We start from the raw sequence: 23,510 nt of genomic DNA, 5'->3' as shown, positions 1-23,510 counted from the left end.
GTCACCGTTGGCGGAGACGCGTGTCCAGACGATGTCTGAGCACACACATATACATATAGATATTTGTATAAACATTCATTACGAGCGTTCATGAGCTTACTTGGCTTCGCGCTCTGTTTGCATCCCGCGTTGTTTTGACGCCAAGAGCGGCCAATGCGGCGTATACTTAATGTTGACATTGTTAACACTCCCTCGACTAACGAGGCATTAAAACGAATCAAATGGCCTCGTTGAGCACTCGCTAACAACGTTACCCCCAGCAACTAAGCAACTAAGCGACTTGGCAACTCCAGCGAGGAAAATTCTCCCATTTCCAGTAAATAATAAAAAAGAAGCCGGGTCGAGTTAATAAAACCAAACTGCCCGGGAGCTTCGCTAAACGGAAAACTGTCGCCAGATGTGGGTTCGAATCAATTCATAATCCCCGCATATTGAGCAAGAGTTTGCAGCTCCATTCGGTCGATTAGGCCATCATAGTATTTGCATGCAAATCGGATTCAATTTATCCGCCCGCCGGGATTCTATGCGAATTTGGCATATGACTCGTTTATTGTCATCTTATTTCCCTTTGCATCATCAGCAGCAGAAGCAACAAAAGTAGCAGTTGTAATCGCAATCGAATGCTTTTGTGTTAAAAGACTTTGATGGTGATCTCAAGTCTATTGCACTGGAAACGAATTAGAGTGTCATGTGGAATTTTAACCAGAAAAAAACTATAATTTTCAAGACTCTTATATGTTCATTTACTTTAAAACTTTTGAATGTATAGTTTGTATATAGATAGAAGAATACAATATTTGTATTATAAATATATTTCCTTCACCAAACGTAATATTTCTCAAGTGTAGTACCGAAAACCCGACATCTTTATCGTGTCTGAGTCTTAAAGGCTATAAAGCTTTACGAGTAGTTTATCAGGTGGTCACGTTCAAGTGACGTGGCCACTGGATCCGTCGTTAAAGTAACTTATGTCGTCATATTTGCTGAATTCTGTGTCGCCGGAAAACCAAACTGACTTGGGCAACTTTTTAAGGGTGCCTCTAACTGACTCTACATACTTTATGTGAAAAAAACATACACCTGAAAAGGAAATGGATTTTTCGAAGGGCAACACTCACCTGTCATGAGCCAGCTGACAAACAAAATCATTTCCGGAAATGGCAATAACCGGATTTTATAGCCAACTTGCGTGTTGAATAAGGGAGACAGAATTTAAGGGACTACTCCTCAGATATCTTAAATTTCTTGCCTTAAAGACCCCGTTCATAATTAGAGTTAAAGATGCCCCAGATAAAAATTAGTTTCAAGTGGCCATAAAAGCCCCAAGTCATTGCCGCTTGCCCGATATATAAATAAGCCAAAACTCGTTGGCAAAGTTTTATGGTCAGAACTGCGCCCGCTTATAGATTTTACGGCTCCGCAGGCTGAGATCCGTAAAGATTCCGGCACATGCGAGGATGTGTCCTCGGTCGTAAAAGGGGAAACAAAGGACGCAGGCCGAGGTGCACGACCGCAGGGTCCTATAAATAGAACCCGACTTTAGTATCCTTCGACTTAATAAGGCTTCTTTCCGTTTCCTTTCCTTGCCTTTACAGATGGTCAAGATGATGCTGACGGTTGTGTTTGTATTCACCAGTTGCTGGCTGCCCTTCAACATCCTGCAGGTAAGTGGTGTCCTTACGTAAGAGAAGGATTTACGTTCCTCGCCTTCCCGCCCACAGCTCCTGCTCAACGACGAGGAGTTCGCCAACTGGGCACCGCTGCCGTACGTGTGGTTCGCCTTCCACTGGCTGGCCATGTCCCACAGCTGCTACAACCCGGTGATCTACTGCTACATGAACGCCCGCTTCCGGGGCGGGTTCCTCCAGATCATGCACCGGGTCCCCGGACTGCGGCGCTGCTGCTGCCTGCACCGCCTTCTCCGCGGCGGCGGTGGAGGCGAGAGCAGCATGGGAGCAACCGGTGAGATGGCCTTCAGGCACCATCACCATCGCCAAGTCGGCGATGGGCTGGGGCTTGGGCTGGTCAGGAAACCTAAGATCCGCATTAGGTGCTACCCTCCTCTCTCTCTTGTATCCGTTTCCGTTTCCGTTTCCACTTCCAATCTCTAAGTGTGTAGACTGTTCCTTTCCTGTTGCGTTTCATGCTGCTTATCCAGATTTTCAGGTTGTTCGGCGTGTTGAGTTAATTAAGGATTTATAAAATTGCAAATTTTTAATTTTGGCATGCCATTTTTATGACTTTATTAAAAGTGTTACGAGAACTTTAACCATCCTGATATTCTGGAAAATTTATAGAGAATTTACCATTGATTTTTGCTCAACCTTAAATATTTAATATGTTACTTTAAGACTCCTTTTCTTTATTTATTTTAAATCTATTGAATTTCCGTTAAAGTACAATACAAACAAACTGCCAAATTTATATTTAAATTAAAATAGATAAATTGCGTATACGTCGCGTGATTGATAAAACGAAGTTGTCGATTGTGGCTTGTTTTGTTCTTTTGTTATTTGCACTATAAACCGAAAGGAAATCGAAGTATATATGATATTTAGCAAACTTTAGCTTAGTATACCACCAAGAAATCTTAAATATTTGCATTTTAGGCATATTAAAGCGATATTTTTATATGGAAAGTTTTTGGGTAAATCGAAGTTTTTTAAAATATCATAACTTGACCAAAAATGCATTAATTTTAATTCGGAAAGCTGTCCAATGTTACTTTTTAATAGGTTAACAAATCTGCATACTCAATTTACCAATTCAAGAAATTTCATTTTTTGTCAATTTTTGATAATTTTAATGACCCCTTTTGATTAACCCCTTATAAAATTTTCAAAATTTGGAAAAAATTAAATTTTGCTCGGACATAGTCAGTTTGATTCAGCTGTTGATGCTGATCAAGAATATATATGATTTATGGGGTCGGAAATGACTCCTTCACTTAATTTAAAGCTTCTGAATGAAATTATAACACCCTGCAAGAGTATACTCTATAAAGGCATTGTTTTTTGTACTATATTTACACTACAGCTATGTTTTAATAGTTATGGTTAAACCGGAGGTTCATTATTAACATTTATTATTTGAAAATTCATTTATATTTTAAATTTAAATAATTCCAGTATTCCAAAAACTTATTAATATTCCTGTATTTAAAGTTCCAGTGAAGCGCTAAAACTTACCTTTTTTGTTGACTTTTAAAGTTTAACCCTCCTCCTACTAATTGTTCCAATATATGGCTCCAGATTGGCAGAATTATCCCACTTAATATTTAATGTGTCTACAAGAAGACTTATTCTCGCAATTCGTAATTATTTCCATTGCATGCCACCCACCTGCTGCATGCCCCGAGCACCATCCAACAAAAGTTTCACGTTAATTTTGCACTTAAAATGCTTATCAAATGTGGTAATAATGTTTTTCCTTATTTTCCGCATTGCTTCTCGTGTTATCGGCTACCGAAAAAAACCGAAGGAACCAACGGGGAACTGCGTCTGAATCGTGTGGACACCTGCACCACCTACATCAGCACAAGGCGAAAGCTTCGAGTGAATTCTATGCAAGTGGTAAGTCCCGAATATCCTCGAAGAGGCCCTTGTTCTTAGCTTCCAATTAGAGCTTGATATTGGAGCCACTGTTATTATGTTAATATTTATTTAAGGAGAAGGTAATATAGTTTAAAAGTAAATAAACCAGACTATTAAGCTGGAAATAATTATAAATTAAATTGCTGCCTGCTGGAATCCTTTCTAATCGTTCTGCACACTTTCTCTCTCTCTCTCGTTACTAATCAGAGTCAATTTTCACATGCCGAGACGTCAGTTTTGCGGTAACTTCCCACCCACCTGCCCCGCCGGAGGACTCACCTGTTCACCGGGCAGCCATTGCAGGTGTCCAGGCTCACCTAAACGGCAGCTGCACGGAGTTGTGAAGTGCAGGATATTAAGGATAACCAAAGAATCTCCCACGGATCGTGTGTGTGTGCTGTGCTCTGCGTGTGTGTTGTGTGTGCGAGTGTCTGTCTCTCCTGTAAGTGTAAGTGTAAGTGTAGATGTCGACTCAATGTAATTTTACCAAAATTGTAATGTACATTGAAATGTAATATCAAATAAGGGTTTATATACACAATGTTTGGATCGAATCGAAAAATAAAGCCCCGGAGTATGCAATGTATCTTTGTTAGTTGGAAACGGTGTAGCATACACTTGGGCGCTTGCACAGAGGTTCCATCGAAAAGCTTTTACCATTTATTTGCACCTCAAAAGCCGTGCAAAAGACACACCTGTATAATCGATCTAAACCTTAGACTATTGTACGAATTATAGTACGAATGTGTAGAAAAATCACTTGACTGTTCCTGTTGTCCACTGTCCAATCCACTGCCCCTGGTCCGCCTACCAAATCCGGCACTTGGGCTGATTGGGATTCATTGGCGTGCCGCGGGCGCACTTGAAGGTCCTGGCGAACTCCTCGGAGTTGGACAGGACGCCCCGCAGGCGCATCTGCCCGGGACAGTGGGAGTCGCTGAGGGCGTACCTAGAGGCCGCCGGCGTGTAGGTCTCGCACCACAGGTTCCCGAACGAGATGAAGAAGAGCTGCTCGTGGGTGTAGTGCTCCAGGCCGGGCAACTTGGCCCGCTCGCGACCCACCTCCTTGACGTAGAGTCGGTACGCATAGAAGGCCTCCCGCATGCCACCATTGTCGGCGATATTCTCGCCCAAAGTTAGCTCGCCATCGATCTGCGGGGGGAGCAGGAAGCAAAGGTAAGCATCTCCGCCCACCAAAAATCATATTAAACCTCTGCTGACTTCACAGGGAACCCCTTCACTCACATACTCATCGATGTCCTCCAGGTGATACCGGCTGTACTGCTCCACAAAGCACTCGGTGCGGTTGATGTACTCGTCGATGGTGCGATTTGACCACCACTCGACCATGTTCCCGGCCCGGTCGAAGCGTCGGCCACTGTCATCGAAGCCGTGCGTCAGTTCGTGGCCCAGGATGGTGCCAATTGAGCCGTAGTTCAGAGCCCTGCCAAGGACACAGAGCAGAGGAAACGGGGTTAGGGTCTATTCATAGAAGGGATTAGTGCAAGGTGCGGTGCAAAAACGTGCCTGCAGCCCGGTTGTCTATTTGCTGTGCGATATGTGCCGGTGCTGGATACTGGATACTGGATACTGAGTGGACTTACTCGAGACCCAGGTCGTAAAAGGGATACTGCAAAATGGCAATGGGCACGGCTGGAAAGTAGGAGATACGGCTTAGGGACTTAAAGAACATGTTCTCCCGCTGGACACTCACTGATTGCATTTGATTGAAACGTGTGAAAGGCATTCACGTTCGAGGGCGACGTCGCCCAGCCAATGGGCTCCGGCTTGTCCATCTCGTTCAGCTTGTCCATCATCTGCCAGTGGACGAAGTCCATGAGGTTCTCCAGGTGCTTGCTCGCGTTCACCTCGACGCCCGCGTAGTAGGCGTTCAGGGCGCTGGCATTGCGTAGCCACGAGGGGAAGCCGATGAAGCTCTTCATCTCGGCAGACTTCTGGATGGTCTTCCGCTTGGTGGCCTCGTCCATCCAGGTGGTTGACTTGACCAGGCGGTCAAAGGAGCGCCGGATGTCGCTCAGCATTCGCTGGACGCGCGGCAGCTTCTCCCGGGTGAACTCCTCGTCCGCCAGGACATAGCTCACCGCCATCCCGAACAGGCTATTCACTCCGTTGGCGCAGTACAGAGACCTCGGAGTGCTGCCCTCCGTCCCGATGGCCACTCGCATGTACTCCGAGTGGAGCAGCCGCATGGCACTGGTGGTGTGCAGCACCAGCTCCTCGATGGTACTCAGCCAGAGGTAGGACTCGATGTGGGAGGGCGGTGTGTCCTCCAGGTACTCCACCACGTGCTGCAGGTACACGATGTCCGCCTGGCTGGTGATGATGGTCAGATTGCTGGTCATTTGGGGGTTGCCCGCGTGCTTGGTGCCCTTCAGGATCAGCTCCATGTAGCGCATCCAGATGGGCAGAGTTTTGGGCGCTATGTTCTTGTCCGTCTGGTTCTGCAGGTCCAGCAGGGAGATGTAGATGATGTCGTCTGCCGGGTTCTTCGAGGGCTTGGTTATGTTCTCGGCGTCTTCTTTTAACTGTAGATGAATACTATTGCATTAAATTAATTAGATGGATTCAGTAGTACTTGCCTCATGCACCTTCTTGGCCACCTTGACTCCCTGCTTGACCAGCTCCGTGATGCCCTGTGTGGCCTCCTCCTGGTTGACCCCTGGCTCCACGTACAGCAGGTACTTTTCGATTACCTTGCGCACATAGTGCAGATAGGCCGCCATTCCGGCGCTGGTCTGGCGAGCCGCCTCCTCCTCCTCACTCTCGCGATCCTCTTCGTTATCGTCCTCGTCGTCGTCGCTGTTTGTCATGAAGATCGTCTTCCGATGGATCTTCCGCAGAAGCTTGTGCGAGTCATCGTTGTTGCTGTGGAGGAGGGAAGTGCTCCATCAAGACTCTATGTGATATGTTCTCACTATTTTTTACTCACAAGGGAAACGCCGAGTCCGTCTCCGGCGTTCCTAGGGCAATCCTGTTGATGGTTCTGTTGAAGGGATCTGGAAACACATCGAAGCCAAAGATCAGATCCATGCTGAGATGCTGCTTGATGGCCACTATGGACTCCAGCCAGTTGAAGCTTTCGTTGGCGTTTCCGGCATACTTGGAGCCACTGCTCAAGGTGAGGTTCAGGGACGAGGGCAGGATGGGTAGACCAAAGCGCAGCAGGTAACCCACCAGCGGTTCCAGATCCCTGGCATCCAGCTGCTTCGTGTCCATGCAGCCCTTGTACACGATCTTGGCCTTGCCCACGGCCTCGGGCTCCGCTCGGCTGATGTTCGACCGCAGGAACTCCCGCACCAGGCGCATTATGTGCGCCTGCCGCTCCCGGAACCAGTCGTTGGAGGTCACCGAGTCCGGACGCGGATGTTCCTCGGCCCAGCGACCGCAGGTGAATCGGTAAAAGTCCTCACAGGGATCAGTCTGCTCGTCCATGGCGTAGATGAGGCTGGCCGCCGTGCGGATGCACTCCTTGCTACGGCAAATCGAGCTGGATTTCTTAACTGCAATTACGAGGAGGGTGAGCTCAGGGATTCAATAAAATATATGCCAAAATACTCACTACTAAGGCTTACGACTATGATTGCTATCAGCAGAATGACTACGAGGGCCAGCAGGCCTCCCAGCACCACCTTGTGGTAGTAACTGCGACGAAACCTAAAGCAAAATACGGGTAATTAGACGTTTAAGCCAGACCGAAGTGCACTCACCTGGACTGAATGCCTACCAGAGTGGGTCCTATGGTCTGGTAGGGAAGCTGCTTGCCATTGCCACTCGCCGTGGCAGAGGCAACGACTAGGGGTCCATTTCCGTTTCCGTTGCCAAGCTCGTTGCCCCCTCCACTGCCATTGGCTCTCACGGGTGCCGATAACAGGCTCAGGTTACCTGTAATGGGTTTCCAAACAATCTGGGCTCACTAATTGCTCTGCTCTCTGCTCAATTAGCGTAAAAAATTGATTTTAACTAAAGTCAGAGAGAGAGGGAGGCACGTTTTATTAACACTAATTAGTCTAATGTCAGTCCAGCTGCGGAATTCGTGGGGTTCGTGTTTCTCTTCATTGTTATCTTGATCGGTGTTGTCCTGTGGCTCCCCTGTGTCCCTAATCGCCTGGCTAATGCATGTACACCTGGCTGCCACCTGCTCTGGCAGGGACCGCATTAGAAGTAGCTGGTGACAACTTCCGGTTCATCGGCCTCAAAACAATTTCGCGTGTCCTGCAGCAATTTAACCTATTTTAAAATATTAAAAGCCCAGCTAACCAAACGACCTAATCTCTAATTTACATGGGAAATGAAGAATACCTGAATTCCATTCGATAAACAAGATACCCACAATTTTCCCCCCTTTATTTTCATATTGAAAGTGATGCATTACATACTGGATATACACCGATATAATTAAAACTAAAAGTTATTTTCTTATATTCCCAGAATACATTACAGCATTGCCATACCCTTCATTCCTTTGTCAGATGTCTTTGCAGGCCTGTAGAAATTTATAAAAATCCCAAAATTTACAAAAAAAGGAAAACCACACAAGATGTTTCATGGCCTATCCGTTATGCTGTTCAACACCTCCGAGATCGAGAGGAACGTCTTTGGGATGGCCGACGATGTGTATCGCACCATCGATATCTTCGAGCAGGCCGCCAGATTCGAGGCCACTATCGGCAGACCCTTCGATTTGTTGTCCATGGTTTTTGACTGTCTCGTCTTCATGGCGGTGGCCCTCATCGTCGTGGCCCTGGTCCTGCAGAAGCGGTTCGTGAAGCTCTGGCAGCTGGCCAGGCTGAGTCGCCTCAGGGAGCAGGTGCCGGGCATTAACAAGGCCAACAAGAAGGACACCTTCCCGGAGACCAGGTCATCCTCCGTTACATCCCTGCCGGAACTCAACCAACAGCTGGAGGACGACGGCATTAGTATCCACAAACTCGAGACCAGCGAGAACGAGGAGGAGGACACCTTGGAGATGAAGAAGATGGTGGGCACTGCCCTGTGGGCCAAGAACTGGCGGGTCTCGACCAAAATCCAGAGTTTTGGTTCGTTCTACGACACCTGGTTCCGCTAGATTCAGGTGCGGAAATCGTGTTCCATTAACTGCACATCGTGATGCTGACACCAATCGATTGATTGCGACTTTGCGGTTACCGATTTGAATTTGTAAAAGTGCCACAAATTGGCTAATTAAGCTCGATATTCATATATGAACCCAAATTGAATAAGTGCCTGACTCATATGCTTCGAACTGTGTATTACCTAAGGAATTCATTCACCTTATGTACATCTAGTAGATACAATAATAACTAGCATCTTAGTCGCAAACTTTGGGGAGACTATGTTGGCTTTGATTTGAAAATAATGGGACCATGCAAATTCATTCTTCCTATCCAATTGCATACTGCAGGCGTATTCAAACTTTCTTAATCTATTAGAATATTATTTAGATCCCTGACTCTTACCCGGCGTCTGTAATCTCTGTATTGGCAGCTGCTGCTGCTGCAGATTGTCGCTGAAGAAGCCATGATTGACGTTGCCCGTGCTCCAGATGCGGCTGCGGTCCTCCATTGCCATGTCATTGAGTCACTCGCACTCGGTCACTCAGCTTAGTTCATTCTCTGGTGATTTTTTCTGAATTAATTCCGTCAGATTTCCCTGGGTTTCTGGTTCTAACTCGGTGATTTTTCCAAGCACTTCGGGGCATATCAATGAGCTGCTCATCATTTGAATGCACGTCACAACGCCCACATGTTGCGCCCTTCAAAGGAGATAGGCCGGCCTGGGAACAGTTAAGCGGCAGCTGGGAACAGTTGCTGGGCCTATTATAACCCACTATTTGCTCACTCCACTTATCGCTTTTTCCAGCTAGTGGCTACAACACTTGGCAGTTGCATAATTCGACATTATGTGCCGGCTAAAAAGTGCAACCGTAATGGCGGAGAACTCGGAACTCCGTCCAGTGCAGTTGGAGCGAGTGAGCCACGGACGACTGGTGTGGAGCAGAGACTACCGGCGGATTGGAGCCCGGGTGTCGTCAACAGAGCGTATTTATACGGCACCGATACACCTGTCTGCCTGCGCCAGCAGCAACCGAATAACAACAACTCACGTTCCCCGCACAAAGCCAGTGGCAATAACACAGGCAACAAACAAATCAGGCAACGGCAACGGCAACCCCCATTAACTCCTTCGGCCATGCAAATGTGCTGCGGCAATTACGAAAAGGAACCCCCAACCTCAACCCCTCTCCCAGGCGAAAAAAAACAGAACCTTGTCAGTGTCTGACTGTCCTGCATGTTGTCCGTATTTCTGTTTGCTCCATCGTACCCATTTCTAGGAAAAGTCCTTGGGTTACAGGGTCAGATGTCCACTTGAAAGTATAAATATTTCATGAATGTGAGTCAAAAATTATTATAATAATTCTATATTAAAACTAAGAGTTATTTGAAATACCCACAAGTTACAGAAGTTACAAGTATCTACAGACTTTTAAAATAAAATTAATTTCTGATCCATATAGCAGAGGCTGGAGCTTCTCATAATGCATATAAATATAATAATACTAACTAGAAAGGAAAGTATCAATATTTGTCGATATTTTTATTAACAATTTTTGTGAAGAAATCATAGTTTAAAAAACTCATAACGAAGGCAAAAACGCATTAATCTCAATTCGGAAAGCTGTCCCATGTTAGTTTTTAATACGTTAACAAATCTGCATACTCCATTTAACATTTCAAGAAATTTCATTTTTTTTTAATTTTTGACAATTTTAATGATGTAACCCCTTATAAAATTTTCAAAATTTTGAAAAAAATAAATTTTGCTTGGATATAGCCAGATCGATTCAGCTGTTGATGCTGATCAAGAATATATATGATTTATGGGGTCGGAAATGACTCCTTCACAGACTTGCAAGCTTCTGACTAAAATTATAATGCCCTGAAAGGGTATGAAAATACCTAACAAAAACCTTTATATATGAGGAGACGTTACGATTTGTAAACAAACAAACCATGACTTATTTCAAGACATTTGCTAAAAAACATATGTTTTACAAATTAGTAATAGCAAACACTAAAGCAAAACGTATATATATCTGGAGTAAAGACTCCACTGAGCCGTTTAATAATGCCATCCTTTGTATTATTAAAAATATATTACTTTTATGACTCAGCGGGGTATGCAGATGTGCGAATACCAAGTCCCTTTGTCGTGTTGTTGCCACAATAAATCAGAATCGAACACGAAGTGACCACCATCCAGAGGCGTAATGAGAAAAAGCACAATACAAATGGGAACTCTTACCCGAACTCTCTGTGGAGCTAGAGCTAGGGAAGAGATATATGGATAGTTACTAATTGATATGGACGCGGGTGTTCGGAGGCAAATCGGAGGCGCATGATTGATGACCCTGAAACAGGCCCAAACACGACACTGGACACTGGACTCTGGACACTGGACACTGGACACTGGGAAAAGGCCTGCCTAATAATAGTAATTAAATGGTGGCTCTTTGCCCGCCCATCGGCATTCGCATTGCTAGCCCCCTAACTTTGACATAGTTTATTGTGTTTATTGTGTCGGAATCGATAAATCCTATTGATTTCTACATGTGTCTACATGGCCCCGTCCAATGCAATCGGCCTCATCGCGCATACGCCCCGTTGAAAGTCGAGGAACTCCGGCGAATACAAAGCCCAAAGTCCGGGCCGTGTTTACACTCACTAGGGTGTAATTGGTTTGCTCGACCATTGTTAATAATCAAATAAATTGTCCGCATTCAGCAGGAGCCACTGTCAGCCGCCACTGGCTTTCAGATTCAGGGTTCAAAGAACTTTACTTTGCTGGCATGTACTTGCATACATTTATTATACATTATCGTGTTGTTGTTCTGTTTTAAACATACATTTCATATATAGTTTTATAGTTTTTTTTTTTTGCTTTCTTTCTTTTTTTTGTGTATTTTTTTAGGACTAATTGCATGCATTTCTAGCTTAAAAGTTAGACAGGGAAGCAAGTCATTATGGGAAATATGACACGAATAGTTTGACGTTGACTCGATTTAGATTTAGATTTTTAAAATTATTTTAAACGCAGCCTAAGATGGATTCTGAATAATTGCATTAAAATTAAGATCAAGAGTTCGGATTTTGAAATAAAACAACGATCCCCTGGACAGTTTGGCCTGCCATTCTGTGGTGGGTGAAACTTTGATGCTGCAAAGAGAGAAGAATGCAAAAAGATTCGGTAAATAACAATTGTTTTAATCCAGTTAGCTTAGTAAATAAACCTGTAACTGTGTCAAAGCATTTCGTCAGTCTCAAAAGTCGTATATACACCTCAAAATACAAAGAATCCCGAGAATAATCCAAGGCTCTCCTCATTTGTTGCTGCATAAGTGTTCGTATTCGTATTTTATCCCCTGACCATGGACCGTGTCTTCGGTAATGTCGAGTACAAGTTCAAGGCCTTGACGAAAGACGGCAAGGGACTGGCCCTGAAGCTCACCGGATTCTACGCTGTTGGCTGGACCCTGCGCAAACTGGTCAAGTAAGGGATGTGCCTGCATTGTTAAACGTTCCCCTGTTTCGTGTGCCCCATTTTAATGTGCAAATTCAATGTCAATGTCAACAAAAATAAATTTTGGTCTCACCCCTAAAATCACAAATCGCATTCACACTGGGCCCTGCGCCTCACAGGGTTTTCACCAGCACGCACTTGCAGCAGGAGGGGATCTTGAAGACGTCCTGGACCACGTCCAGCTGCCCGGTGTTGGGAATGCTGGCCAGGTTCCGCATCACATAGTGCTGCCGGCAGACGGGCTTGTACCGCTGCGGGAAGTTCTCGGCATAGCCGCAGGGCAGTTCCTTTTCCCTGTTGAATTAAGTGAGTAGATTAATCGCTGCCCATTCCTGCCTCCTTCCCTGTGACTCACTCGCACTCCTCGATCTGAATGCCCTGCTTGAACTCCTCGTCGTTGACGATCAGCTGCCACGAGTTGTCCGCCTTCAGACCCTTCTTCGGGTACAGGATCCGCCTGTTGGTGCGGCACAGGAACACCTCGTCATCGGCAGAGCCCACCCGGGCACTCACGTCCGTGGGCTGGATGAGTTCGTCGTTGAAGAACCTAGCGAATTTCCCGGCCAGCTTCTGCTTGAGGGCCGAGAGGTCTGGGTAGTTGTCCACCTGGGTGCAGAAGGACTTGGACTCCTGGTTGGGCTCGTCCCCGCACTGGGAGCTGCTGATGTTGTTGTTCAGACGATACCTTTCCTCTGTTCCTGGGAAGACAAAGGCTAAAAGTTAGGCACGCGCCAAAGGCAGTTGGCCAAGATGAGTATGGGAATCGATTTAGTTGTTAATTGTACACACTCGAAATTGGAATCGTTTCTAAGTTAATTGAATGTTGAAAGTGGTTTTAGGAATTAATACAGTTAAATTCTAAAACGATTCATGTTTCGAGTGCTGCATGTTCCGAGTATCGAATGTATCTGAAGGATCTGAAGGATATTTAGTTGCTACTTACTGTCCGACGGCACACGGGTGCGCGGAGTCGGGCTCGACTGTGGCTGGGCCTGGGCCTGGGCCTGGGCCTGGGCCTGGGCCTGGGCGTGGGTCCCCTGCAAGGATACGAATGTGTCGTTAAAGACCAGATTCAGCTTGCCATCCGGGGAGCGCTGCACTTTGAAGTATTGGTCTGGCTGGCTTAGGCCGTGGTACTGATGGTAATGGCTGGTCGGGACCGGGACCGGGGACTGTCTCTGGGGCTGAGACCCCGGCATGGTGGGTATGGGCATGACTGGTGAGGAGGGTGCACTGTCCGCGGTCGTCGTGGTCTGTGCGGGTAGAACTCACTCGTGTTACTCTCTCAGCCAAATTGTAAATAAACACACAGAGACAACACACAGCCCACACACACACAAGATGTGATCGGATATGAGAAGAGGTGAAATGGGGATGCGAGCGGTTGGTGAAGTGGAGTTTAAATTCGTCTTATATACTTTAAAAATTATTTTTTCATAGGGACTTAGTCTTACAACAATTCATGTATACCATTTAAGAGTAATCTTACAATTCCCTTAAATCGAAGCAAACTTTTAAAGTTAAAAGACGAAGTTGTTGTAAAAAAAGAAAAATCCCAAGAGAAATTTCGGTGCTTACATTAAAGAGGTGTAAACCCATATCATCGTTCACAATGAAGAGCTTTTTCAGGATTTCATTGATATCCTCGGCCTGCAACTGTAGCGGAAAAAGACAAGACGACAGGCGGTTTAGTCTGGGTTTTCACAACAAGGACGACACAAATATCGGTGTGGATGAGGGATACATATGGGGCGGGAATGGGAGTTTTTTCGAGGAGCTTTCTGTTTTTTGTGGGAAAGGATAAGAGACTGGGTCGTGTTCACACCTCCTTGGTCTTATTGGGTCCGCGCAGAATCGCGAGCACGTTTTCGGACGTAAAGCCGGACATGTCGGCGTCGGAAGCATTGGAATTTCCTGACGAGTTCCCGCTGGCGGCGGCCTTTAAGGCCGCCAACTCTGCCGCTGCACTTGCCGCTGCTGCCTCGGCCTCGCGCCGCTTGGATATTTCGCTATTGATACAAACTATCTGAAAGATACAGGTGGAAGAGTGGAGAGTTGTTTTTTTGTTTTGGTTTTCGTGTTTTTCTTGGTTCATCAACATTGCCAAGCCAACTAACTAGATATAGTAGCTACTCCGAGGGTCCGTTGCTGTTGTTTTGTTTTGTTTGTCTGGCACCGGCACTACATTTGCGTACTTGGGGGAGTTTGAACAGCTGCTTCGCTCTGGGCAAGCGCAGTTTCTGCTTTCGAATTCCATCGAGTTAGGACCCGAACCCGACCCCAGATAGCAACAGAGCGAGAGTTCAGTTTCCGAGCTGATAATTCCCAGTCATCGCGACGGATTAGGCGAAGCTTCCCAAAAATTATAGAGCCTCGAAAGCCGTTTCCGATTATTCAGCGTTTATCAGCGAAGTAAGTCATAGTCACAGAGAGATTGAATAAAAGGAAATGTCTATGATAATGCGGAGATAGGATCCATTACTCAGACCAGGCCTACATAAGACAGACGTGTGTCATCTCCAATGGCAATGAATAACTTAAAACCCAGTCTCCAGTAAAGACGCTAATCTGGATCAGACTACTTCTAAATATTACACTTAACACTGATCTCGTTGTATTAATTCCAATTTAATTCAATTTCCCCGAAGGTATAAATAATCTATATATATCTAGACTGACAGCTTGAAGAATTCAGCCTAATCAAAATTGGGACTTGCCACGCTCGTATAAAACCCGATCTTAAGTGCCCACCCATAATCCCATAAGCACGTAGTTGCCGGAGACTTTTGTTTTGCCATTTCTCGGAAATGTTTTTCCCCAAGCTTGTCAGGCAATTAGCTATCAAGCTTTTATTATTATTATTTTGTTGGCAAACATTGGATAATTCTTTCGTGTCAGTTTTAAGGTTTTCCACGAACCTTTTGGAACATGGACTGAGTCGAAAACAAGTGATCTTTGGAGCCGGTGCTTGGTGTTTGGCTTTCCGAGGAAAACCAGGCACACCGAGTGACAGACGTTCTAATAATTTTCCATTTAATTACTGGGCGGCGGAATCCCTTTAGTCGACGACAGTAAATTAGCTCGGAAGTCGTGTGCAGAATCACTTGGCATCACTTGCTGCCAATTAATGCACATTATTGCAATGCCGATGATATGCATTTATTATAAGGAGAATGATGAAAATTGCACACAGATCGCCACCGCCGCCGTTGGCAATGCGAAACGGGTTTTCGATCTCTCTAAACTGTCTAAATAGCATCTACATATGTATATAAACTTGAAAACGCCCTTCGGCTTATGGTAATCCTCGGTGCAGGCAAGGAAAATCTACGGAAACCGGAGATGAGGGAAATAATGACCCAAAGCCCAAAATGCATGAGAGTAACACACACAACACAGAAACAACAGGGACACATCAGTCGAACTTTCGTAACTTGAACAACCAGCTGTTTGCATAAAATCGAGTTATTAAGAGATTTTTAGTTGAGTTCTATACTTTTTTTCAATTAATTTGAGTTCTATACTTTTTTCTATTAATTTCTGAATCATTTCAACATTAAAAAAAAAAATAGAAATATTAAATATAATTACATCATTTTCGAGTTACACATAGAGTAGAAGTAGAATTAAAGTCACTTGGTATATGTGATTAGATCTTGAGAAAAAAATATTGACGGTTATAATAACTTCTGAATGACAGCTCAATATATATTGAGTAAAAAGATAGAGTAATATAATATACCTCTCATATGAGATATAAGTTAATTACAAATCTAGATTTGACTAGATTTTCAGAACGTTATTCTAATCTTCACAAATGAAGGAAACATGGTATTGTTCAAGTTATGAAGTTTCGACTATTCCCTTTGAAAGGACGAGAATGCTCACCGTGGTAAAGAGGGCGAAGAGCAGTACCAGGACCTTGATCATCTTGAACCACATGGGCGGCATTTTCTTCCTGTGTCTATATAACTATATATATTCTGAGGACGGCTTCCGTCTGCGTCGGGATCGGGGCTTAATACACAGAGCAGGGGATCCGCGAATCGGTTTCCGACTTTGTTTATATCTCGATCTGATATTTTTAATGGGGCTTGCGCGTATGTGTGTGTAAAATAAACAAACTGGCACGACTAAATGTTAATGCCGGTCTTTATTCGCGTTGGTTATTGTTATTGTTGCTATTATTGTAGCCGTAGTTGTGGCCGCCGGATTGGTATTTATTTATAAATAATTTGTTAGCTATTAGGTGTTGCGACGTCGCCTATTCCGTTTCCCGTTTTGTTTGTTTCCTTTGCACGTTTGCAAGACACTGAGACAGACGACGACACTTCAATTAGTCGGTTTGCTTTTCACTTTAGTTTCGCTCTCGCCGCTTTAGTTGAACCGTTTTTGGTCGCTGGTCGCTGGTCGCTGGTCTCTGTCTCCGGTTTTTTATTGTTTCTTATTTCGGTGTGGGTTACTGTTTCGGCATTGGTTTTTGGGGATGCCAAGTGATTTGGTCACCAGGTTGTTGGATCCCAAGTAAAGCTTGGTTTGGTCGATCGCTGGATCGGTGGAACGTGTTCGTTCGGTTCTGTGCGCCGGCGTGGAGTGAATCCAATGGGGCAGCGCGCATGCGCTTTTATGGAAGCATCAGCTGCCACTGGCCTTTATCGGTTTTTATCGCGACGCGCGCTGGGCTTTTCCGACGACGCCGAGGAGGAGTTTCACCATATCACCCGGCCCGGGGTCTCCAGCATTAACTAATTCTGATTCCGATTTTTAATTACGATTTCCCGCGATCGAGAACACAAACACGACAGCGAGAGCGAACGACTGGAAGCTAACTGAGGTGTCTGGAACGAGCGAGGGCTTTGATAGCCGACAGCCGAGGTGCGCTCTTCAATTTACAAGTGCAGCTTTGGCCGAAGCTTGCCTGGTAGGAGAGGGATGGGGATACGCAAGAGAGACGGAGAGAAAATTAATGGGGAGCGAGAGACAGAGAGGAGCGTGGGCTGGCAGAGGGGGCGGTGTGGGGCGCTGTGGATTTTATCACAGCTGACTGCCGTTGCGCCGCTAATTTCTGTTTCAGCTTCTTCAGCAGCAAGCTTAAACGGTTTGAATCATCGTGCACCGGGAGAAACGGATGTCAGTTGTTATCGCGACTAAAAATTATTTATATTACATTATTTAAATGAATTTAGGTTAGCAAATAACTCCGAAATTGTAGCAACTCTTATACCCTTTGCAGGGTATATAAATTTTAAAATTTTAAATCATAAAGCAGTGAAGGAGCCATTTCCGACCCTATGTTTCATATATATTCTTCATCAGCATGAACAGCCGAGTCGATCTGACATAACAGATGGGAAAACAATTTTTTTTTAATTTTTCCAAAATTTTATAAGGGGTTACATCATTAAAATCGACAAAAATTCAAAAAATTTGAAAATTCTTAAACTTTGAAATGCAATATGCTGGTTTGTAAACGTAACAAAAACTAGCACAGAAGTGCTTTCTGAATTGAAATTAATGTATTTTTGGAAAAGTTATGATCCATTTCCTGTTCAATGCCGCCTATTATTACGCCTTTATTTTTTGGGAAAACCCAAACACTTGTAGGGCTTTCGACAGTCTCCTAAGACTGGCCGAGAGCTCTTGCTAACGAAAGTAAAAGTGCTCCCCGATCAAAGCTTTCCACTTGGGGGAGCTTTGCTTGAGAGAGCACACCTGGTTGGAGCCGCTACTAGCGGCACCCGAAGCCTAATGCCTAATAAATAAAATTAATTAAATATTCCGATGGGGTGCGACACACGTCAGATCCGTCGTCGCACGCGTCATGGGAGTCACAGTATCTCCTCCCAAGTGGTATCTGTATCTGCCTCGGAGCGTGCGAAGACGGCGTTGGGAAAGACTGCTCTGCCGGGTGACTCAATCTGGGATTTCCGAGATCTCGGACAAACCGCAGCTTAATATCGCACTGCAAATACGCGGCGACTTAATGTATCTGTAGCCGGCATCGGGGCAAACACTGACGTAGCCCTACCTGCGCCCATGCCATGAATGAATCTCAGGTTTTCAAGTGCTCAGACTGGATGTCTGAAGCCTTGAACTTGCCTCGATAAAAGGTTATTCGATTGTACTTGACCACATCTCCGCCATGAGCGATTCTTAACCGATGACTGATATAAACCGATTCCTGAGAATTCAATTTAATTCTTTTGAATTTATTTATCGGCAAATAAATATGTAATAAGAATGCAATTAAAGGGGAAGATATTCGTGTTTCATGTGTAAGTAGATCCGTGTTCGAAATCATAATCGCTTTTCAGTATTCTTTTTTTCCACTGGAAAACTATATCAATTCTTAAAAGATCTTCCTACTGACGTTTATTTATTTCCAGGAATTTAATTGAAGTGCAATTGTGCAATGTTTGATTGTAGAATTCTATTGAAATATCTTAATGTTACGCCATTTGTTTATTTTGGGCACATGCTTATAGCATACTTTGGGGTCTAGCCATTATTTTGAAGCATATTTGTGGGATTCATTCGAAAATCTCACCTTAAATTTAATGATGATTACAATTTCAAACAACACTTTTTATATAATTGTAATCTATTTAAATTATTTCAGCTGTTATTCTTATTAAAAATATTTAACTACAAATATAAACTATTATGTTTAATAACATTTATGGATAAGTTCAGCAACTTTAATAATTAAAAAGCTTTGTATCCGGTGTTTAACTATTTCATAACTGCCTCTTAATTGAAATCCAGCTTACATATTCTTTAAAAAATGATGAAATGCTTTTAAATATAATGCTTAACCGCAACTTTCAATGAGTCACTCGGAAAAGTTCACGGAATTCGATGAATTAAGTTTTAATACCAAGCCTAATCTTTACCAAGTGTTGCAATAGTTATTAAGGTTTTGTAATAAGTTAAACGCTGCCAAGAACTAAGCTATTAGGCAATTTGAAATATATTCAATTTCTGTTAACCTTTGATATCAATTATTTAGAAAAACAGACAAGACAAAGATTGTGCGTGTCAACCTTAATTTCATTCAGCTTTTAACAAAACTTACTAACCACGAACAAAGCCCACATTAATTTAGTTAAGGTGAAAAAAGAAAAAGAAAAGTTTAGCTAAAAAATGGGCTTCCATTTTCATAACTACTTGATCCAATTTACTTAATAGTTATTAATCGACGAGGAAACAACATCATTCGGCGGGCCACCTTGGTTGATGGCAGCCATCAGGTGGTATTGACCAATCCGGCGAGGATGGCCCAAAAGTCAGGGCAAGTCAAGCGAGCAAACGCTCGGGTCAAGTTAACGAGGAAAATGGCGAAATACATGAAATACTTGCTCTTAATGACAGCCTCTGGACATGCATGTGTGTCCGAGTGTGTGGAGTGTGTGGTGTGTGTGTGCCTGACTGAATAAATAATGAAATTGCATTGCACATTCAATAAAAAAACATTTCCACCAGCCACAATTAAAGCGGCACCAGGCAAAAATGTGGACGCACCACAACTCAGCCTGCTTGCAAATGCAATTTCCATGACAGCGCCACGGCGGTGCGTTCGCCTCGAAAATAAACATAAACATAATAAATAGATGTGAAACAGGCGACCAGGACGAGATCGCAGCAGCCGGAGTCGGCGCAGCAGCTGTTGCTCAATTTGTCGGCCGAATCGATTGCATCATAGATATAATCCCCAGTGCACACTTTGTTGCTTTATTTTTATTACTATTTTTTGGTTTTGGCGGGGCGGCAAAGGGGGATAAAAAATGGAGATGCCCCACGTTGGAGTGCTAAGCAAATATCGGTGCAAACAGAGGCAGGCTTTCACTTTTTTCCCCGACCAGGTGGTTGGATGCGGAAAATAAATAAGGATTCTTAAAAAAAGGCATAGAAATTTTAGTTCCATTAATAATTAAAAGGAACTCCAATATAGGACATGGTATAAAAATAATATAACCTTTTAGAAATAAATAATTGAAGGGTATTTCCCATTACCAAAATCCACTCTAAATGTTTTCAGTGCACAGCCTATCGACACAATAAAGTAAATTGAATTATGCCGTGCAGCTTCCGCCCGAAAAAAAGAAATGGAAGATAAAAAATAAATCACACGAAAAGTGCCAAAAACTAGTTCGCTTCCGATATGGATTTCGGATATACTTTGTCGCCGTTGTGGCAGCAGCGAAACTTTGCGAATTTGAAGTTGAAGTTGAAGTTCATTGCGCAACTAACGAGCAGCTGGACAGTAACAAAAATAAAGAAAAAGCCATGAAAAATAAAGAGGAAAACCAAGCAGAGCTGCAACCGGAAGTCAAGGAAGTGGAGTGGACTCTTGGTGGCTTTTCGGTGGCTTTTCTAGCATTTCCCAATGCGCAACGCGCAGCGATCGGCCTGTTATCGCATTTCACGTTACACTCTGAAAACTTTTCCCCCGACACTCATTTTTATTTTTATTTTCATTTTCATTTTGCACTGGCAATTGCCCCATGTCAATTAAGCAAGCAAAACAAAAAAAAAATGAGGCAGCCGTGATAAATGAAAATTAAAAGTACTTGCAGACTTTGGCTGATCAAAAAAAAAATGATAGTGGCAGGAAGTGCATGTATGATAGGACACTATCCTCGAAATTCCGTTGACAATCGTGCATTTATTTTTATTATTCCATTGTGGCATTCCCGAGAGTGTTGGCTCATTGCTTCTTTTATTTTCAATTTATTGATTCAACGATAGACTTCCTTCCTGTTCAAATTTGACCGGTTGCAACTCTTAATATTTCTATTAAATTACGCAATGGAGCAGTGGGTGCGGGCCAAGAGCCACTAAATCGAAACCAATTCACTTTCTGTGCACTCAACCTGCACTGAATGGCCACATTGTCGGTTCAGCGGAAATTTAACTCAACCACAACGAATTATCCCAGAGAAACATTTAAAAACTCCCCACCCACTGGGAGACTTTTAACATAATTGACAACCCAATAAACAGAGGCATAAAACAAATGAAAGACAAAATTAATAAAACAAATTAAGCAAATGTAAATTTCCACGAATTCCAAATGACCTTCTTAAGTGAAATGTATGCAAATGTTAATAGTGCTAATACTAGGCTTTGTTACAAATATTTAGAGCTCCTTTTAGTAATATTTAAACAACTTATACCCCTTTAATGGGTTCTTAAAATATGGTATTTTAACAGTCCACGCTTTTTATAAAACCTCATTTTTGCCACAACACAAAATGTTGCAGTTAAAGTTTGTTATTAGTTATGGGTCGGATTTTATATTTATGTCTGTTACGGTTTTGTTACGGCTACCAGAATTTGTGTTTTAAAGCAATAATAAAAAAGTAAAACTATTTGTGGCTCAACTTAACATTTTCCCCAACGCAGGGCATTCGGTTAGCTGAAATCCAAGACGTTTATTGCGACTGCCGCCCCCGAATCGCAATTACATTGTCCCATTTGCATATATACGCGTATTCGCAGGCCATTACATGAGTCTCCGTAGGTTTTTCCATTTCATTTTCTTTAATTTTCTTGCTCATTTTCATTTATTCCATTGCTGTTTGCCTTTGCCGCGTCTTGTTTTCCTTTGGATGTTTAGCAAATTCGCAGTTTGCTAACTGCGAGTGCTTAACTATCATGTTTGGTCCAAGTTTTCCTCACTGCCTTTTGCATTTATGTCTGTAGTTGCAGTTGCAGTTGGAGTTGCAGCAGTTGCTGGCTTTGTCTGGGCCCATTTCACTTTCGGTTAGATAACCCAAAAGTCCGGCGCGAGGCGGAGATTTTTCGAGAGGAGCCCGTACTCCTCGTAGGATAATGGCCAGGGACTGGGAAAGAAGTTGTCATTGTGTTCGCCTTAATTGTGTCTCGCGTATTTGCACATGAACTGCTTCTGCCATCTGACAGTGAACTCTCCCTGAGAGTGTCGACTTGCCACTGCCACCATTTGTCGCAACATTAGATAATGGGCTTGCCCCCGGGTTCGCTTCTGCATCGGAGTCTCCAGTTGAAGGTACGCCACCTCCAGGGGTCAAGGTTGTCGCTTTTAGACCACTCGGATCAACTTGGGCTTATGTTTGGAACATTTAACACTCATAAGTGCGTTTTCATTGGAATTTTACAAAAATAAACTAAATATTTATATGTATTTTTTCATCTTTTAATGTATTAAGTGTATGTTTACGTATACGTAATATTTCGGTAATATTTAAACATTATTTAATAAAGTTGTGGTGGGAAAAAATAGTATTGGAATAAAGTTTATTAGTTATATACTTATTAATACGAAGACTTTCCCAAAACCTGAAACATGTTTAAACTAGACTATATTAAGGAACTATTTAAAAAATCACTCTAATTATGTTAAATAAGTATTAAAATAAATTAATAAATAGTTAAAAAGAAATAAACAACTCAATAAATAACTTAAATATCAACTCTAGACGCCTGTCCTTGTTGACTTTTGTTTTTCTCTTGCTCCCGTTAAAGTTCGTTGCCTCAGTCTTTTGATTAAGCCGATATATCAAGTACCATAGACCAAGAACAAAATTACATAACACCTCAAGTCAATTAATTGACATTAAATGGTTTAGCTTAGTACGATTTCGATTCTAACACTTGTCCTTGCTGCTTCTCTCACGATGATGATGATAACTCCTCTCGGCGGTCTTTTTAGCGATCACTCCATTTCAAGTTCGTTGCCTCAGTCATTCGATTGGGCCAGGCCAGAAAACCAAGTCAAAGGTGTTTGTTGCCATTCGTTGCTGCAGTTGCCCCTGCAGTCGAACACGTTTCAGACACCAAAGTTAATGAGCCGCATTGCAGTTTGGCGATTGCCACATGTGGCCGATGCCACTCGAAACGCATTGAACCCCACGCGTGCTCGCTCACTCGCTCGTTTATGGCCAAGAGGCTGCTGCCGCAGTCTCGGTTTCATCAGCCAAAAATTGTAACACCAAACCAAAAAAAAACACTAAAAAATAGCTAAGAGAAGGTCTCTCTTAACTCTTAACCCAAAACTGAGAAGAGACCCCGAAAAAACCGCTCAAAATGCACTCCGAGCCGCCGCTCTCCGGCGATTTCTTTAAATAAGCCGGTCCCAGTGATTTTCGAGCACAGTTCGAGCCCAGACGTTGCCGCGATTGAAGCCACAAAATATACATATGAAAGCCAACGACGGGGTGGAATCGGTGAAAGAAAGTCGCGAGTGAAATTTTGTGCCGCCGAGACGAATGCCGATGACAAAACAAACGCAAACGCAAACGTAAACGTAAATCGACAAAAGTGCGCTGGCCAAGTGCC

The 23,510-nt window shown here is 43.6% G+C and overlaps 5 protein-coding genes across 20 annotated transcripts in view; 3 read left to right on the top strand and 2 right to left on the bottom strand.

The window, feature by feature from the left end:
- The window catches only part of RYa-R (RYamide receptor), a 64,374-nt gene extending 60,195 nt beyond the window's left edge, over positions 1-4,179 (top strand). The window contains exons 5-8 of one of the 2 annotated variants that reach the window (XM_020956010.2): positions 1,596-1,664; positions 1,722-1,962; positions 3,481-3,572; positions 3,801-4,179. In XM_020956010.2, coding sequence (XP_020811669.2) covers positions 1,596-1,664; positions 1,722-1,962; positions 3,481-3,572; positions 3,801-3,839 — 441 coding nt within the window. In that variant the 3' untranslated portion in view covers positions 3,840-4,179. Of the gene's footprint in view, positions 1-1,595; positions 1,665-1,721; positions 2,051-3,480; positions 3,573-3,800 lie in introns of both variants that reach the window. The other variant, XM_086840045.1, reaches the window with a different exon arrangement.
- Positions 4,180-4,230: 51 nt separating this feature from the next.
- On the bottom strand, positions 4,231-9,634 carry Nep5 (M13 family metallopeptidase neprilysin 5). 3 transcript variants are annotated; one of them, XR_015273261.1, is made up of 9 exons: positions 9,071-9,634; positions 7,322-7,496; positions 7,174-7,268; positions 6,544-7,114; positions 6,194-6,479; positions 5,308-6,139; positions 5,121-5,246; positions 4,839-5,037; positions 4,231-4,745 (listed from the first exon to the last, which is right to left on the bottom strand). XR_015273261.1 is itself a non-coding variant. In XM_020956021.2 (9 exons), exons 1-9 carry the CDS (start codon positions 9,180-9,182, stop codon positions 4,401-4,403), a joined length of 2,664 nt encoding a protein of 887 aa, XP_020811680.2. In that variant the 5' UTR covers positions 9,183-9,634; the 3' UTR covers positions 4,231-4,400. The 3 variants fall into 3 exon arrangements, 2 of the variants coding, with proteins under 2 accessions (XP_020811680.2, XP_086696169.1); XM_020956021.2 differs by having other exon boundaries at positions 5,198-5,246; XM_086840043.1 differs by lacking the exons at positions 4,231-4,745; positions 4,839-5,037; positions 5,121-5,246 and having other exon boundaries at positions 5,576-5,807; positions 5,897-6,139; positions 9,071-9,321.
- LOC110186758 (uncharacterized) lies at positions 8,043-8,933 on the top strand. Its single transcript, XM_020956020.2, has one exon. It carries the CDS (start codon positions 8,152-8,154, stop codon positions 8,677-8,679), a length of 528 nt encoding a protein of 175 aa, XP_020811679.2. The 5' UTR covers positions 8,043-8,151; the 3' UTR covers positions 8,680-8,933.
- A 1,817-nt stretch (positions 9,635-11,451) lies between the features above and the next one.
- On the bottom strand, positions 11,452-17,023 carry spz (Spaetzle domain-containing protein). 13 transcript variants are annotated; one of them, XM_020956033.2, is made up of 7 exons: positions 16,080-17,022; positions 14,017-14,217; positions 13,770-13,847; positions 13,135-13,444; positions 12,547-12,904; positions 12,265-12,485; positions 11,452-11,827 (listed from the first exon to the last, which is right to left on the bottom strand). In XM_020956033.2, the coding sequence occupies exons 1-6, from the start codon at positions 16,140-16,142 to the stop codon at positions 12,305-12,307; spliced, it is 1,191 nt and encodes a 396-aa protein (XP_020811692.2). In that variant the 5' UTR covers positions 16,143-17,022; the 3' UTR covers positions 11,452-11,827; positions 12,265-12,304. The 13 variants fall into 13 exon arrangements, with proteins under 13 accessions (XP_020811692.2, XP_020811693.2, XP_020811696.2 ...); XM_020956034.2 differs by having other exon boundaries at positions 12,547-12,889; XM_020956037.2 differs by having other exon boundaries at positions 13,135-13,228.
- Positions 11,840-12,272, top strand: LOC110186771 (uncharacterized). The gene is made up of 2 exons (XM_020956041.2): positions 11,840-11,858; positions 11,919-12,272. The coding sequence occupies exon 2, from the start codon at positions 12,040-12,042 to the stop codon at positions 12,163-12,165; it is 126 nt and encodes a 41-aa protein (XP_020811700.1). The 5' UTR covers positions 11,840-11,858; positions 11,919-12,039; the 3' UTR covers positions 12,166-12,272.
- Positions 17,024-23,510: the final 6,487 nt, after the last annotated feature.

This window comes from Drosophila serrata, unplaced genomic scaffold, assembly GCF_035046125.1.
Source record: "Drosophila serrata isolate PLE 108 unplaced genomic scaffold, ASM3504612v1 contig_382, whole genome shotgun sequence".
NCBI lineage: Eukaryota > Metazoa > Arthropoda > Insecta > Diptera > Drosophilidae > Drosophila > Drosophila serrata.
The sequence above is the reverse complement of the archived record's forward strand: the minus strand, read 5'-3'. Positions and strand labels throughout refer to the sequence as shown.